The sequence below is a fragment of the Spermophilus citellus genome, assembly GCF_964194105.1.
Source record: "Spermophilus citellus genome assembly, chromosome: 4".
Classification (NCBI taxonomy): Eukaryota; Metazoa; Chordata; class Mammalia; order Rodentia; family Sciuridae; genus Spermophilus; species Spermophilus citellus.
Window position 1 is genome coordinate 15,344,069 of NC_138185.1, and position 17,548 is coordinate 15,361,616.

General features: G+C 39.1%; 1 protein-coding gene across 1 annotated transcript; it reads left to right on the forward strand.

Moving 5' to 3' along the window:
- The first annotated feature begins 227 nt into the window (after positions 1-227).
- Positions 228-12,288, forward strand: OSER1 (oxidative stress responsive serine rich 1). The gene is made up of 4 exons (XM_081291038.1): positions 228-386; positions 4,509-4,625; positions 7,912-8,025; positions 11,458-12,288. Exons 2-4 carry the CDS (start codon positions 4,549-4,551, stop codon positions 12,143-12,145), a joined length of 879 nt encoding a protein of 292 aa, XP_081147164.1. The 5' UTR covers positions 228-386; positions 4,509-4,548; the 3' UTR covers positions 12,146-12,288.
- The last annotated feature ends 5,260 nt before the right edge of the window (positions 12,289-17,548 follow it).

Consider the following 17,548-nt stretch of genomic DNA (forward strand, 5'->3'; position numbering starts at 1 on the left):
ACTCACTCACCTGACAAAAAAGAGGAAGCAGACACGCCCCAAGAGTCGGTCCCCAGCAAACCCACAACACCGGAGTGGGAGCGAAAAGAATAACAGGAAATGACGCGAGCGCACGTGCTTCTGAGAGGGGCGGGGCGGGGCATGGAGAGACACGTCCTCCACCGCGCGCCTGCGCGGCCATGCCTACTGCGCTGCCGAGTCACTGGGGTGGGCGGGGCATGAGCAGGAGGCGGGGCGCGTGCCGAATGACGCAGGCGCAATGCGACTCCGGAGGCGCGGGCCGCCCCTGCCGCGGGTTTGGATCCGGGTCAGTCAGGCGCGGCGGTCGGGGAGAGACGATCTGAACTGACGGGACCGGGTCACCGGAGCGCCCCAGCTGCGAGGAGGTAAGTGCCGTCCCGTGACGGGGAGGGGCCGAGGGACGGCATGTCGGCCTCCAGGTCCTGCCCGGGCGCGGGCAGTTTCCTCTGGGTTCGCCCACCTCTCGTAGCGTCTTCTCCCGGCGCCGACTACTTGGGCCGGGCCTGAACCTGCGCCTCTCGGCGCCGGCTATTCCGCGGCGGTCTGGATCTGCCGGAGCTCCGCGCTCTCGCCGCTTCCCGCCTTTCTTCCCTCCCGCCGTCCCCGCCCCGCTCCTTCGCGGTCTCCCGCCCAGCCTTAGGTTCCCCTTTTTCGCCCTCCAGGGCCGCCCTTTGCCCCTTCCCGCCTTTTCCCGCTCTCCTCCGAGCCCGGTTCTCGTCGGCTGCGCCCCTCGGGTCCGCTTCCGTCTTCTCCCGCATCCCTAGCTCCTCGGCTCCCGTTCCGGCCTGGGAATTCTTCCGAGGGGGCAGCTTTCCGAGACACTTCTCCGAGACCCCCGCCTCAGGTCGTGGCCTTTTCCTGATTCTGTTTAACCGCGACAGGCCCAGATTCTAGTTGGAACGAATTAACGTGGTGTTTTGGCTGTAGTCCTGCGATTGTTGGGTTGAGTGGTCGTGCAGAGAGAGATGTGTGATTTTTGTCTTTGGGGTCGATTGTTTCAACCCGGTGTTGTTTGCACCTATGAGGGTTGCTGAACAGTTAGGCTCCATGGTGGTCAGGAAAAGTTTCGAAGTCTTTTAACATTGTGATGACACGCTTACGTGCGGATCCCTTTTTTAATTGTTCTCAGGTCTTTTCAGGGTCCTAGAAATGGAGAATTAGGCTTGAAGTTTAAGGAGGTCTTGGTTAAAACGTAAAGATGGAAATAGATCATGTGGATCCTGTTCGTCGAAAGAGAAAATCAGGAATTTTCTCTTTTGATGGAAGAACTTACACAAGAATTTTCTTTGTCATTTTTGAAAGAGTGGGGGAACGCTAGCAGAATTAAATTGTGGTGTGATTTGGCTTAAAACAATGCAAAATTATTTTTTAAATTTTTATTTTATTTTATTTTGGTACTTGGTATTGAACCTAGGGACCCTTTACCACTGAACTACATCCTCAGCCCTTTTTATTTTTTATTTTGAGACGGGGTCTTGCTGATTTGCTTAGGGCCACCAATTTATGATCCTCCTGTCTTGGCCTTCTGAGTCGCTGGGAATGCAAAATGACTTTTGATAGGCCTTTCTTTACAAGTTTAATCTCTTTGGGGATTGTTCAGCTTCAAGAAAATATAGCAGTCTGCAGTGAAAATAGTCTCTCATAAATTTGATATTAATGAAGATGGGCAAACCAATTATATTTGTTGTCTAAAATTAGTTGTACAACTTTTGGCTTTGAGTGAATGGAAACCTAGGAATACAGAGGAGCACAGAGTAAGCCTTTTGTGATTACAAGCAGGCTCTGATCTCTTATGGTCATGCCTGAGATTCACCTTTGCTCTGGGTTAAAATAAGAAAATAAACATAAGTAATTGAAATACTGGAAGTCTGAACATAGTTTATACTTCATTCTTGAAGTTTTAGTCTGTAACCGAAATTTTATTTTGGCCTATTTTGGTTTTTAGATAATAGATCTTTTTTGATATGTCAACAAGAATATTAACTAAATTTGTGTTAACACCTAGAGTGGTCATCTGCCTTGCTATTAAGTCAGTACTCTATAATTAAAAGTTACATATTTGGGTGTAAAGCTGCTCAGGCAGTGATTTATTTTTAAGTTTCTGGAGGGCAGGAATGAGATTCCAGTCTTTACAGAAATGGAGTTCCCAGGGACCCTTCTATCCCTAGTCTTCTAGTCCGGTGCCAAGCACGTACATGGTAGGAATTTTGGAAATATTGGTGGGAGGAATGAATTTCTGTCTGTAGAATCCAGCAATGTATACTTACGCGTGATGTGTACTTATTTATTTATTTAGACTGATTTATTTCCATAGGAACCCCAAGATTGTTTGTGTGGGGATCTTCTGGTTGGGGAGACTGGGTTCAGATGATTTATTAACTATGTGCATGCTTATAGACAAAGCATTTGGTCATAAAGTAATCCAGGAGAACTGTAAATCAAATTTTAATTTAGTTCTGGCATCAGAAAAAATTTGTTTACAATCTACTATAGCATCTTTTTAGATGTTGTAGAGTTTCACATATTTTAGAATATGTGATCTTTGCTTAGCCCTATCCCTAGATATTTAGGACTTTGTTATCTATTTATGGGGACCCTCCTCTAAATCAAGATGAATTAGAAACCGGTGAAATGTGAAATTGTATTGACAGTGTTTCCTTGTGTTTGTGTATTGATTTAATAAGTCAGCCAAATATGTGTAAAGATCATATTTACATTTTCAGTCTTAAGAAGTTGAGGTGAAAGCTAGCTAATTCTTCTGAGACTGTTTTCAATTTTCCTCAAAGACATCTGCCTAAAATAGTTCAACTTCTACACATAAATAAATAGTAAATCATGATACCTTGCTGCTTTATTCTGCTACTGATACTACATGGTTATATTATATCAAACATTATGACACCTTGACCTTTGGAATATTAGAGGTCTCATAATAACATCAAACTCACCCCTGAGAAATGAGCAGATATGGGATCACAGAAGACTCAAGGATTCATAGGGAGGACACTACTCCTTCTGAGGGTGTCTGGGGTGAGGGGGGGTGGGGGGTGGGGGGATGGGGTCAGGGGTACCAGATTAGAAATAAAGAGGTGAAGTACATTCTTTGCTTCAGAAATTCTCAATTTTTTGTTTTACTTTTTTTCTGTTTTTGTTTTTATGGTAACTGGGGATTCAACCCAGAGGTGTCCTTCCACTGAATGTATCCCCAGCTCTTTAAAAGATTTTTTTATTTTGAGATAGAGTCTAATTGAATTGCCCTGGTTGGCCTCAAACTCAAGATTTCTCCTATCTCTGCTTCCTGAGTAGCTGGAATTACAGGCACATACTGTCAATGCTGGCTGCCCCACTACCACCATGCCCCCCATTCTTTCTATCTGGATACTGGTTTGCTTAATTTTCGGTCAGGGTTTGGTACTAATTTTCATCCTGGGTGAAAAACTAATTTAGACAGTAGATTAATTTATTAACAGAGTCTCTGTTGTGTTTCTTGTTGCTTTGGTTAATTCTTCATCCCCTTTGTTTAAATATAAAATTCAGGGCAAAAGAAATGGAGAACTTTGGTTAATCAAACTACTTGGTTAAAAAGAAGTCGTTTTTGCACATCTATAGAACAGCAATTTGTTTTTTACTTCCCATTTTTGAGTTGCTAATTCATTTGTTTTTCTTGTTTCATGATTTCATTATTCAAAGCTATTTTTAAAGAACAAAGAAGTTGAGTATGGAATAATCAATAATCATTGAAATAAGTTTCTAATCCTGTTTTAACAATGGCAACAACAAGTTTCTAATCCTGTTTTAACAAATGTCTCTCAGACATTTCCTCATGATGCATGTGGATACCTGGCTAAGGATTGTTTTAGAAAAAAATATGATCAAGTGCCATGAAGTTTTATTTAACTAGAATTGTTAGGGTTAGACCAGATGAATGCCCAGTAGCATTTTAAAGAATCAGTGCTATAGTTTGAGCCTTTTTGATGTAAGGTCAGTGTGTTATAGGTTTCTAGGAATCTACAACTGGAGAGATTATTTTCCCCTTTTAAAAAGTGTACTGAAACATATCTGAGATGATCTAGTTTCTAAAACTGGTTAATAGGATTTTGGCATCAAGTATTTGGACAGTTTAAATTGTCATAATACATACACATTTTCTGCATTATTTCATTTGGTTTCTTTTTAAGAAATAGAACCCACAGTTTCCTGATCCATTAACACTGAAACTTCCTTTTAGAAATAATTTTTTTTCTCCCAAAGTTATGGTATCAGCAGTGTGTGTGTGTGTGTGTGTGTGTGCGCGCGCGCGCGCTTACATATGTATGTGTGTGTCTCCCCCCACACCCCTCAGTGTTGGGCATTAAACCTGGGGCCTCAAGCATGCTTTACTTTAAATGTTTTACCACTGAGCTATGTCCCCAACCAAAGATAGAAAAGGGATCCTTTTGATCCCACCACTTTTACTTTGCTCATCTTATTTTTATTTTCTTTTTTAGTATTAACGGGAACATCCATAGTAGTGCAAAAACTTTCACAATGAAATCCGAAGCCAAGGATGGAGAGGAGGAGAGTCTACAAACTGCTTTCAAGAAATTAAGAGTGGATGCATCAGGGTAATTAAACCTAATATATTATTTACTAGATTTAAATTTACTAGATTTAAATTAGAATTATTTACTAGATTTAAATAGTCCTCTCCCTTTAAAGAGCTTTTCCTTTTCCAACATTCATTATTATTTATAGAATAAATCAGTAGTAATAGTATAACATTCTACCAAATTCCGCACAGTATTGTTTTACTTCTAAAGTAAAGAATCTTATGTTAAATATGAAAAATATCAGCTCATTTGTGCTTTAGCATTCAGTTTTTTGATTTTCTTTAACTTTGAGGAGGCCCCCTTTATCAAGCAGATCCCATAAGAGATTATATCAGGGATACATCTCAAGGGAATCACAGTATTTTTCACTAAATGTAATTGGCTCAATCGTAATCTATGAAGACATTGTTGATTTCATGGTCTTTGATAGCTGACTCTATCACTATGGAAACCTCTATTCAGTAGGGTTCTGTCACTGAGATCAATAATCTTGGACCCTTTGGCCAAACTAATTAGAGCACCTGCAGACCAGCTGCTCTCTGAATGTTAATATTTGACCCTTTGCAAAATGTTCTGTGCAAGTCTCCTTTCACTCCAGTTATTTCCCCAAAGCCAGAAGAAATCTTAAAATTTTAATGGAAATGAGAATTTTTCTTTTTATGAATAAAAACCAGAATAGAACACTCCACCATAAATAGTTAATACTTAACTCTCCCCAAAACACTGGGTTAAGTACTTCATGCTCATAATTTAATCCTCATTACCACCTTAGAAAATTAGATACCAATGTCATTGATGAGACTCATATAAATAAAGTCACTTTCTACTTGTCACATGGAGCCAGGATTTGAACCCAGACAGTCTGACTTTGAACTTGTGCTCTTAACCATTTCTTTGTATAGTACATTAAATAAAGATAATATGAAGAAATGCATGTAGTAATAGCATAAAGTAAAAATTAAATTGACGTTTGTCATTATAGGTATCTGCCTACTGCTAGCACTATTTTTGGCCTACTAAGTGAGGAGATTTATGCTAATAGATTTGCACCACAAATGATAAGGTGCTCGAATTTGCTTCTGTGATACTTCAAGAAAGTTTCTCCTTGTTTTTCTGATACTTCATCTTGCCATTTTGTATCAATACTTTGATAAGCCATTTTGGGAAATGGAAATAAAGCACAAAAGCAGATAGTTCTAGATTGTGGTTGTAGTATATTGCTTTGTGATTGTTGGTACAGAAATAACTTTTTAAAATCAAGAAGATTCTGGGAAAACACAAACACCCACAGACAAACAGATATATAATTCCCTTCATGTGCAAACTTTAAGGTAATCTCTTGATGCCCAGACTTACTTCCTTATGTTTTAAGAAATTGGAATGTGAAATTGAGTCATTTTAGTGTTGCTAAAAATTACTTGGTTCATTATAAAATATCTTGCAAAGAATCTGTATAATATATGCTTGAAAATTATGGTATTCGTAGCATGTGATCTGCCTTGAGAAAAATTATCGGAAGAGGAGCAATGAACACTTGAGAAAACAAACAGTGATTCATTAGCATGACTAAGCAGAATAAGACTTGCATAGTTCAGCATACATTTTTAGTTATTTCATATTGTTGCTGATTTACAAAGGGAACTTCTTAGAGACTGACTCATAAGGTAACCTGGCCTTACCAGGAATTTAGCATGATCCTGTTCAACAGGTTTCAATTCCTAATGGTGTTTGTCTTATCAGGACACATGTCTAAATGTTTTTTACAAAACAACATAATCCTTTCTATCTAAGTATAAAATAGTAACATGTTTGTTAGAGAAAAATTTACAAAAAATTAATAAAGGAAGGAAGGAACAGTCACAATTTATCATAATTTTACCATCTAGACCATCTGTGCTTAATACCATATACATGTTTTGCATAAATGAGATCATAATGTGTATAGAAGTGTTATCCGTGTTTTCTTCTAATATAAATATGCTTTCATTTCATTAACAGATCTTTGTATATTTTTAATGAATTCCTAATGTTTCATTGTATAGTTTTCCCATAATTTATATAGTACAGTATTTTTCTCTTGCTGAATATTTAGGTTATTCCCAAGTTACTTTTTTAAAATTATGCTTTAGGGGCCAGGGTTATGGCTCAGTACCCAGCATGCATGAGGCACTGAGTTCAATTTCTGGCACCGCATAAAAACAAGGAAAAATAAAATTAAAAATAAAAATAAAAAACAAATAAAATAAAATTATGCTTTAGTGAATACCTTTTAGTTTAGTACATTAATGTCTCTTTCTAAAGAATTTTTATTATCCAAAGCATATATAGTAAAAGCTATGCGTGTTTGTGTGTTTTATATTTTGAGTGTGTATATTAAATCTGGAAGGACTTATACCAATAATGTTAGTATTGGTAGTCTCTAGATCGTGGGGTTATGGATGGTTCTCCTTTTTTCTCTTTTACGTTTCTTTACTAGGAACCTATTATGTTACCTGTACACTTTATTTTTTTAATTTTATTTATTTTAAAAATATTTTTTAGTTATTTTGGACCTTTATCTCTTTATATGCGGTGCTGAGAATCGAACCCAGCGCCTCACACATTCTAGGCAAGAGATCTACCACTGAGTCCTAGTCCCAGCCCCAACCTGTATACTTTTAAAATAAAGATTTAACGCAGAGAAGTATTTTGTTTATTATGAAAATTATAATATTTTTCTAAAAATTTTATGGTATTTAAATGTGTTCATTTTCAAGTTAAATTGAGTCTTTTAAAGATTTTGCTGCTAAACCTAGTTATGGGCTCTGGTTTGCCTGCAAAAAATGAGTGGCCATTGTCATTAGTATTCTCTCTGAATGTAAGGCCTGATCTGCCCCAGATAAACAGCCTAAAAGTCTATTTATATCCTGCTGTTGGTTACACTTAAGGATCATTCCTTGGCTTATGATTTTGCAACTATGGGCTTTTGAAGATCCTCTAAATGTGGTTTTGAAGAAAGCTTTATATTAAAAGCCAAGCAATTTTTTTTTTTAATGAAGAACAAATCCAATTTTTTTCAAATACTTTTTAGATGTCAGTGGACCTTTATTTTATTCATTATTTATATGCAGTGCTGAGAATCGAACACAGTGCCTCACACATGTTAGGCAAGTAGTCTATCACTGAGCCACAACCTCAACTTTTGAGAAACATAAACTTAGAAAAAAATAAAGATATTGATAAAAATTGTGTTTGGGTTGGTGATGGCAGTAAGTTCTCATTGTAGGTTTTCTACAGCAGTAAACTTTGTTCTTATCTTCAGGTCCATAGTATCGCTGTCTGTTGGAGAAGGCACGAGTGTCAGAGCATCAGTCAGAACAGCAGCAGATGATACCAAACCTAAAACCTCATGTGCATCTAAAGACAGTTGGCATGGGTAAGAGCTTCTTATTGAGGTGATTTTTATCCCAGTCCCTTAAAGTACTATGGGACTTTCCTGAGTGTCCAGAAAAAGAAATGTCACAATATAGAATCCACCACCCAGCAATTAGAATAGAGAAACACCTTAGTTGTAAATTTGTCAAGACTTTCTGTTTGGCCTGATCAGGGTCAATTTTTATAAATGTTTTATGTGTGTTTGAGAAGAATGAGTTTTCTCCATTTTTTTTTTTAAATTCTATGTCCATTAAATTAGGCTTTAAATGTATTACTTTCAATTTTTTTGTTCAGTTTGACCTATCAAGAGGTATGTTGAAATCTCCCTCATTGGAGTAAATTTATCTGTTTTTCCCTTAAGTTCTGTTTTTGCTTTCTTTGTTTTGGAATTATTAGGTACATAGAACCTAGGTCCATTTAAGTTTTAGAGTTTTTTCTTCACTGGTGAATTGAAACTTTTATATAGTTTTATAATGACATTTGTCTTAAAGTCCGTATTGCCTGGAATTAATTTAACTAGCCCTGTGTTTTGTTTTTGTTTTATTCCCTATCAGGGATTGAACTCAGGAGCATTTAACCACTAAGCCACATCTCCAGCACTTTTTTAAAATATTGAGACAGGGTCTTGTTGTTTGCCTCTTCCCACCTTCCAAAAAATAAAGGGTTTTATTTGTTTTTTTCCCTCTGTCACTTACCCATCTACTGGTTTGAAAATTATACATTGTTTTTATTCTTTTAGTAATTAGCCTTGAAATTTTAATCATCTTGCATGTTTTTAACAAAGTTAATGCTATAAATCTCTTATTTAGAACTCTTTTTCTCTTATAGCCTCACTTTCATGGTTTAGCTGCTCAATATTTTAGTTTTGTTAGTTCTTTTAAATCTTATGTTTTGTTACTGTTATTTAAAATGACAACATGTGTTTATGTTTATCTACATGTTTATAGTTTTTTTGCTTGCTTTTTGTATCTCAGACCTTCCATACAGGATCCCTTTCTTTGTAAGGTAGTTCCTTTAGTGAAAATCCGTTCTTTAGCAAAAGACCCCTTGGATTGCATAACCCCACAGAAAATGCATTTGATTGGAGCCCCCTGAGCTGAGGATAGCTCAGTGGTAGAGCACTTGCCTACTATGTACAAAGTCTTGGGTTCCATTTCCAGTACTACATAAATATGCAGACAAATACTTATGATCGGAGCCTCCTGGGTTATATAACATGATGTCCTGTTGGTAAATGTACTTGGTTTTCCTGAAAATATCCTTTTCATCCTTGTTTTTGAAAAGTAGATGTGATATACCTGATAGGAGAGATGCGCATGCTGGGATCTGGGTGTCATTGAGACAGAGAGTAAAACCGAATCTGGTGCTTCTCCCTACCCACCTGTTCCACCAGGCCCTCCCTTTCAGGCTATTCATTTCATCCTGAGACTGTCTCAGCAAATGAGCACAAAGTATTTACTTTCTCTTGGCACCTGAAGATACTATTCACAGTCTTCTGGCTTCATTGTGTTGACATTAAGTCTTCTTTTAATCTAATTGTTGTTCTGTTGTTCTACAGTTTTGTTACAGAGTCTAGATATGGATTATTTTTCTAATCTTCCTATATCTATAGATTTTTTTTCTTTTATCAGTTTAAAAATATATCTCAGCCATTACCTCTTTACAAATCACTTGTCCTCTGATTTCTTTACTTCAGAGACTACAGACTTATTTTGTTTTCCATTTCTTGTAACCTTTTCCATCTTTTCCATATCCATTTGTCTGTATACCTTTTAGATTAGGAACTGGTACACTTTTTTTGTTAAAGGTTTTATAGTAAATATATTAGGCTTTGGAGACCAATAGACAAAAATTCAAGGATATTCTATAGGTACTTATTTAAGAGAGAAAATTCCTGCCCCATGCTATTGCCTAGGGTGGGCCATTCTGCCTCATGGACATACTTTGTGCTCATTTGTTGAGACAGTCTCAGGATGAAATGAATAGCCTGACAAGGAGGGCCTGGTGGAACAAACAGATGGATAGGGAGAAGCACCAGATTCGGTTTTACTTTCTGTCTCAGTGACACCCAGATCCCAGCATGCCCATCTCTCCTACAGAGATCCTGGCATTGGTCACATTATTGAGCTGTGATGCCTAGCCAGTGCCAGTATGTAGACCATAACCCATGTGGGCCCTGGACAGTGCTGCAACATGCCCACTAGCAGGCAATAGGGAATAGAGGGGAATAGAGGGGTTCAGGGGCCGCTGTACTCTAGTCTCCATGTTTCATAGTGTTAGCCTACTGGAGAAGTGTTCATGGGCTGTACAGAAACAGGTATGGAGGTGTCACTCAGTGATAGAACACATGCTTAATGCATGTGGCCTCAGTTCAGTTCCCAGAACCAAACAAACCAAGAAGGGGGCTGGAATTGACTCACAGGCTATAACTTGCTGGTCCCTGTTAAAAACAACTCAGTTTTTCTTCCAGTTCAATAATTCTTTCATTAGCTATGTATATTATTTAGCCTGTTCATTTAGCTTAATTCCAAATATAATTTTTATTTCTTTAAAGCCCCATTTGGTTCTTTTTTCTAATTTGCTTCCCAGTATCACGTCTTCTTTTCTTTACTCAGTTCTTTTCTTTTCTTTTTTTTTTTTTTTTTTTTTTAAAGGATTTTTTTTTTTGAGAGAGAGAGAGAGAGAGAGAGAGAGAGAGAGAGAGAGAGAGAGAGAATTTTTAATATTTATTTTATTTTATTTTTTTTAGTTCTCGGTGGACACAACATCTTTGTTGGTATGTGGTGCTGAGGATCGAACCCGGGCCGCACGCATGCCAGGCGAGCGCGCTACCGCTTGAGCCACATCTCCAGCCCTCAGTTCTTTTCTTTAAATATTGAACAAGTAATTAACTTATATAGGGTGTCTGAGAATTCTCCCAGTATCTGAGAACATCAGAATCTAAATCCTTTTGTTTATTTTTTTGTTGGTTGTTCCCAATTATAGATACGAGTCATAAATCTGAGGCTTTGTTTACTATACTGGCATAATGGCTATTTGGCCATTTGTAGCACTAGCCTTGAAATGGCACTGAATTCAGGTTTAGGGCACGACATTTAGGCTTTTCGGCATCTATTTGTGCAGGGTGCTTCCCCATTCCCCTTGGTCAGAGATTCACAAACATAGGTGGAGACAAGGTAGGTATTCCACACCACATGTTTGTTCTAAATAATTCAGTTTTCTCTCCTATTTCTATAGCTTGCTAACAAGGGGATGATGTGGCTTTTGGGATACAAATACTTAGGCAGCTTGAAAATGGAGGGAGGCACACTTCTTCGGGGGAAATTTATAACTTTATACTTTTTCAACCTGGGAGGCGGTAAATTTCCAGCTGTCATAAAGAATCAGTGGGGAGGGTTCTGTATCCCCAACATTTTCTATATTTTTCTCTTAGGTCTACAAGGAAGTCTTCACGAGGAGCAGTGAGAACCCAGCGTCGTCGACGTTCTAAGTCTCCTGTCCTTCATCCTCCAAAGTTCATACATTGCAGTACAATAGCATCTCCTTCCAGCAGCCAGCTCAAGCACAGAAGCCAGACTGACCCCCCTGATGGCAGCAGTGGGCTGGGAATATCAACTCCTAAAGAGTTCAGTACAGGAGAAAGCTCTGCTTCACTTGATGCCAATCACACAGGGGGAGTTGTTGAGCCTTTGGGAACTTCAGTTCCAAGGCTCTCATCAGAGAGTAAGACAGAAGACTCCTGTGATGCTACCCAAGTCTCCCACACAAGTCTCAAGGCCAGCGATCTTTCTGACTTTCAATCTGTTTCCAAGCTAAACCAGGGCAAGCCATGTGCATGCGTAGGCAAGGAGTGCCAGTGTAAGAGATGGCATGATATGGAAGTGTATTCCTTTTCAGGCCTGCAGAATGTTCCTCCCTTGGCCCCAGAACGAAGATCCACACTTGAGGACTACTCTCAGTCGCTGCACACCAGAACTCTGTCTGGCTCTCCCCGTTCCTGTTCTGAGCAAGCTCGAGTCTATGTGGATGATGTGACCATTGAGGACCTATCAGGCTACATGGAATATTACTTGTATATTCCCAAGAAAATGTCCCACATGGCAGAAATGATGTACACCTGATAGTAAGAAGCTAATTCACATGCTTTAAACCAATGAAGGGTTGTCAAAGAGATTTAGTTAATGGCAGACCTTGTGGCTACTTTGTGTGAGAAGACATTTTTCTGCTCACTGTGCTTGCAATAAAAACTTTTCTTGGCATCTCAGTTAATCTTCATTCTTTAAACTTACTCTAGTTTTTTCGTACCCATCAAGGTAAACAGATCAAAGAAAGTCCCCCTCCTCTAGAGTGTTCATGGGGAATGAAAAAAACCGTAATTTCTTGAGACTGGTAGTAGTGGGTGTATGGAGAAAACCTTTTGTAAAACAGCATTTTTTACTGTGTAAGATTGGATAGCCAAGGAAAGTCAGTTTTGTAACTGAACTAAACACTTGCCATGTTGTCGTGCCAGCCTGCAGTATTAGAAGTTACAAGACTGATTTAAACCATATCTGATTTAATGCAGGATTTGTGCCATTACAGGTTTCTTATGTTTTTTTGTTGAGCCAGAGGTCTAAGGTTTAGGTTCAATATGAATAAACTAGCCAGCCTGCCTTATATTGTTTAGAGTCAGTAACCATCACTAAATAAACCTCTAGTGTTTACTCATCCTGAGATATGCTATGTGAAGTTTTTCAAGTAAGAAGCTGCTTGGAGTGGGCTGCTTCATTTGGAAGGAGGGGGTGTAGTATTTGACACTTGTGTGCATCTTCTCTGTCTAATGTTTTTATGTGGCATGTTTCTTGCCATCAGTTTTAGTGTAGGGTCTCATTCCTCAGTTTCAAATGATCTAGATGTTTATTATCTCTGAACTGTCCTCTCAGCCAGCAACCCAAAAGAGAATTTTGTACATGCTGTATTTAATACATTTCTGGTCAGCCACCCTACATTCCTCTCCAAACTTTGGTATAAAATAAAAATAATTTTAAAATCTCAGTTTCAACAGAAGGACAAATCCTTCTCTTTTTCAGATGTTTCCATGATGGGTTTTTGTATATACTCATAGTTTATATTTTAATTCACAGCATCTTAAGCATAGTCACCAAATTTTAGTGAAAATTCTAGCCATGTTAACATTAAGAAATTTCTTTTACTTTTAGATTCCAAAATAATCTTTCACCGCTTACTAAAACATCCCACTGGTTGTACAGTTGATTCATGACAGTGAGGTCAGGGCTTCACAAATGGGTGATTTGTACTTGGGGGTAGTATTAGAAAAGCTCTGAACTTGTGGAAGATCCCTGCTAGTTTCTATTTCAGTGTGGAAGCTGTGATTAGAGCAAAGAAGCAAAACGCCATGACAGCACTAAATGCTGTGACATTTCTTAATGGTGACAGAAGACATGCACTACTTTGTACATATAAGGCAGCAATTCTCCAACTTTTCGTTCTCCTTTACACTTAAAAATTTGGGACCCTATAGAGATTGTTTATGTGGATTACAGCTTAATATTTATCAGAAATTAAAACTAATAAAATTTTTAAATATTGCTTAAAAATAATAAAAACATGACAAACTAACATAAATATCATTTTAGAATTCAAAATAGCTTTAACAAAACAATTTTTTTTGGTGGGGGGTATATCGGGATTTGAACTTAGAGGCACTCAACCACTGAGCTACATCCCCAGCCTTTTTTTATTTTATGAGTTGCTTGGTGCCTCCCTATTGCTGAGGCTGGCTTTGATCCTCCTGTCAGCCTCCACAGCTGTGGGGATTACAGGTGTACACCACCTTACATTTTTGCAAATCTTTTGTTTGGCTTCATAGAAGAAAAATTCTCATGTCTGCTCCTGCATTCAGTCTCTTGGGATATCACATTATTTTATCTCCAGTAAACTCCACTGAGAATAATGTCTTAGTGCCATGAAAACTATTTGGCCTGACAGGTTCCTTAAAATGGTCTCAAGATGTCCAGGGGTTCCCAGATCACGATTTGAGAACCATTCAAAGAGACCATGTAAGCTGTTTGTAAAAGTACTACCCCACCCATAAGTAATTTTTTCTCACCTTATTTTTTTTTACTGGAGAGTAGGGGATTGGACTCAGAAGCACTCAACCACTGAGCCATCTCCTATTGCCAATAGCCAGGCTGGCGACCTCAGCTGGGTTCACAAGAGCTGGCTGCACCAATAGCTTAAGAAAACAGCTAAAGTAGCATGCAACACAGAAATTCCTTTTGCTTGCAAGGAATCAGGGATGTGCGAGAGCAAGCCTGAGACCCTATTTATTGAGGGGAAGGCACCCAAATGAGGCAAGGGATTGGGTTTCATGGGGTGTAGCCCAGTTTCATTGGGTGACGCCCACTCCCAGAGCTTCCTTCCCCTGCAGATTGGAGGTGAGGTCCACTTGTTTCCACCTACAGCAGAAACAAAGTCTCATACCCTAAGGGTCCGTGTTCACTCCTATGTGGCAGCTCCTGACAATGTCCTCAGCCTTTTTTGTATTTTATTTACAGACAGGGTCTCAGTTGCAATCTTGCATCTATGTGGATAATATGACCATTGAAATGTAATTAAGTAGCTCACTACTTAAAGTAAAAGGAATCAAGTCTTTAAGTCCTTTTGGTTTGCTTTTCAAACCAGGGGTCTGTTTTTGTTTTGTTTTGTTTTGTTTTTTTGTATTTTCTTCATGCTATAAATACAGCAATCACCAGAGAATGAAGAGTGGTATTTTTCTCTTTTTGTACAATGTTATTAGGTAGTGTGAAAGGGACAGAAAAGGACAATATTGACCTTGGAAAACTGCTGAAGTCCAATTTGAATGAAAATTTACATATTCCAGGTTTGTGGGAATACATTTTATCTCAGTCAAACTCTCAAAACACAAATCTTGAAGTTGAACATTACTCTGCTCAGACCCAATTGGGCCAACGTCAGTACTGGCTTTGTTTTGTGGATACTGTTTACCAACCTTATCTACTTTCTCTGATGCAGCCTGGAAAATGGATTTGGTTTGTGAATTGAGGGATTATTTAAACTACTCTGGCAGAATGGCACCCTGATTTCCACATGCTTTTATTTCACCATTCTTCAGTCATTCATTCATTCACCCAAATAAGTTTAAGTGTCTGCAACACATCAGGCCCATTTTACTAGGTGCGGGTAGAACTGTAGACAGAGCAACCTCCTTGCACAGCAGAGGAAAGCTGATGCACATGTAACTGCTACAGAGGAAAGAAGGATTAGGAGATAGGAAAGGCTGAGGTGGGAGGTTGGGAATTCCAACTTTATTTGTGGTCATCAGAGAAACTTCTATGATAATGTGACATTTGAGTACAGGGACACATTTGGGAGAGGAACATTTTTGGCAGAAGGAACCATGAGAATATTAATGTAGCTTGAGCAGGCGGGGCCAGGTCGTGGAGGGCCTGGTAGCCGCTTTAAAGGCTTTAGCTCCTAGTATAAATGAGATGGAGGGTGAGTGGAGAAGAGAGATGTTATGGATACTCACCTTTTAAAACCATCAGCTGTTGAGTGTGGGAAGGTCCTAGAGGGCAATCAGGAGGCTACCATGAATTAGACAATGGCTTTTTGGTGGTTGGACATTAGGCAGTGCAGGATATGCAGGGGTTTGCTGATGGATTGGGTATAGGGTATGAAAAAGACAGGTATACAGGATGATATCCAAAGCTTTTAAGAAGTTGGGAGTTGAGTGGTGCAGATTTGGGAGGGGAAATTGGGATTTGGGTTTTCCTTTTGTCAAGCCTGAGATTCTTATGAGTTATGTAGAGATGTCAAGTAGGTGGTTGCATAATGACTGAAATCAGGAGAGAGGTAGGATGGAGAGGCTAGGAGCCATCAGTACCTGGATGTTTATAAAGCTATGAGACTAGAGGTCACCAATGCAGTGAATGTGAAAGACCCTCAGGCCCCCAAATCCCCCGTCCAAAAGAACTAGCGTCACACTGGCTGCAAAAGCAAGAGGCAAGTTTATTAATACACAGGCGCCTGCGGGTGCACAGCAAAACCTCAGCCGAAGCTTTGGTGAACTGGCACACCGGGCTTTGGGGTACAGATCTTTTATGGGGAAAAAGGAGTTGTTTTCCACCTAGCACAATAACAGGTGTTTTTGAATCCAGCATACATGTCACTTAAAGGGTAAACTTGTTTTTCACTATGATAAACTTGTTTTTCACTATGATAAACTTGTTTTTCACTATAGGTTCCCGAAAAACTCATTAATCTCATAGGTTTACATTTTGTTTCCTCCCTTTTCCCGCTTATGATCCCAGTTTGCTCAAGCATGTCCTGTGATGTGGGCAGGGTGCCCTTTCTAACAGGTCATGTGGTGAGCTCACCTGTTTACTGCATACTTTCTACTTTTCATAATTGGGCCTTAGGTTATGGGGCTGGGGTCTTTCAAATGTACATCACTAAGTCAGGAGGGAGTGGGGCTTGATGTCAAAAGACGGAAGACCAGTGAAGTAGAAGGAGATTAAGGGGAACTGCAAAGGGGAGGAAATACAGATTTGTCAAATGCAAAAAAAAAAAAAAAATTAATTTTTAAGAATTTTTTTTATATTTATTTTTTAGTTATAGTTGGACAGTGTCTTTATTTTACTTTATATGTTGCTGAGGATCGAACCCAGTGCCTTACACATGCTAGGCGAGCGCTCAACTTCTGAGTCACAACCCCAGTCCTCGAATGCAAATTTGACAAAATTACTTTATGAGCATGTATGAATATACCACAGTGAATTCCACCTTTATAGATATTTATAAAGCACCAATTAAAAATATATAAATGAGGTACAAGGTAGACCAGTAAAGAGAAGGGAAATAGGAAGAGGGAGGAATGGAGGGAAAGGGAGACACTGAGAACAGAAATGGAGTAAATCAAGTTCAAGGCATGTATGATTATGTCAGAACAAACCTAACTATTACAAACAATTACAATGCACCAATAAAACAAACAGAAAACAGCTGAGCTCCAGAACATTCCCAAGGTACAGAGATAAGGGAAAGGGGAGGACAAAGCAAACCAAGTGGAGAGACCCTAAAAATCAACTGAAAAAACATTTTGAGAAGAGAGTCCTCAGCCGTTGGGGAGTACCTACTGTGTGCAGGCGTAGGTGGGCCAGCTCCACCCCACAGGAGGTGTTATTGTGTTTTTGGAAAGAGAATCCTTACTTGAAGGCTCTCTTGATTGGGGAGAGGAGGCAGCTTGTGATACGGCCAGTTATCCCAGTTATCCGTGAGTCCTGCTTCCCCGCATGTTGAAGTTTGAACATTAGAGAAGCACGTGGAGGCAAGCATATGAGGCAGGGTTTATTTAAGAAGGGGTAAAAGACTTCTCCTGCGAGGGAGAAGGGGGCCATAGCTGGTATCATGGTATCCCAAAAGGCAAGGTGTTCTGCCCCTTTTACCTGTCCTAGGCTTCCTTTGTTCTCCTGCCTTTCCCCCCTTATCTTTCTCCTTCCTGT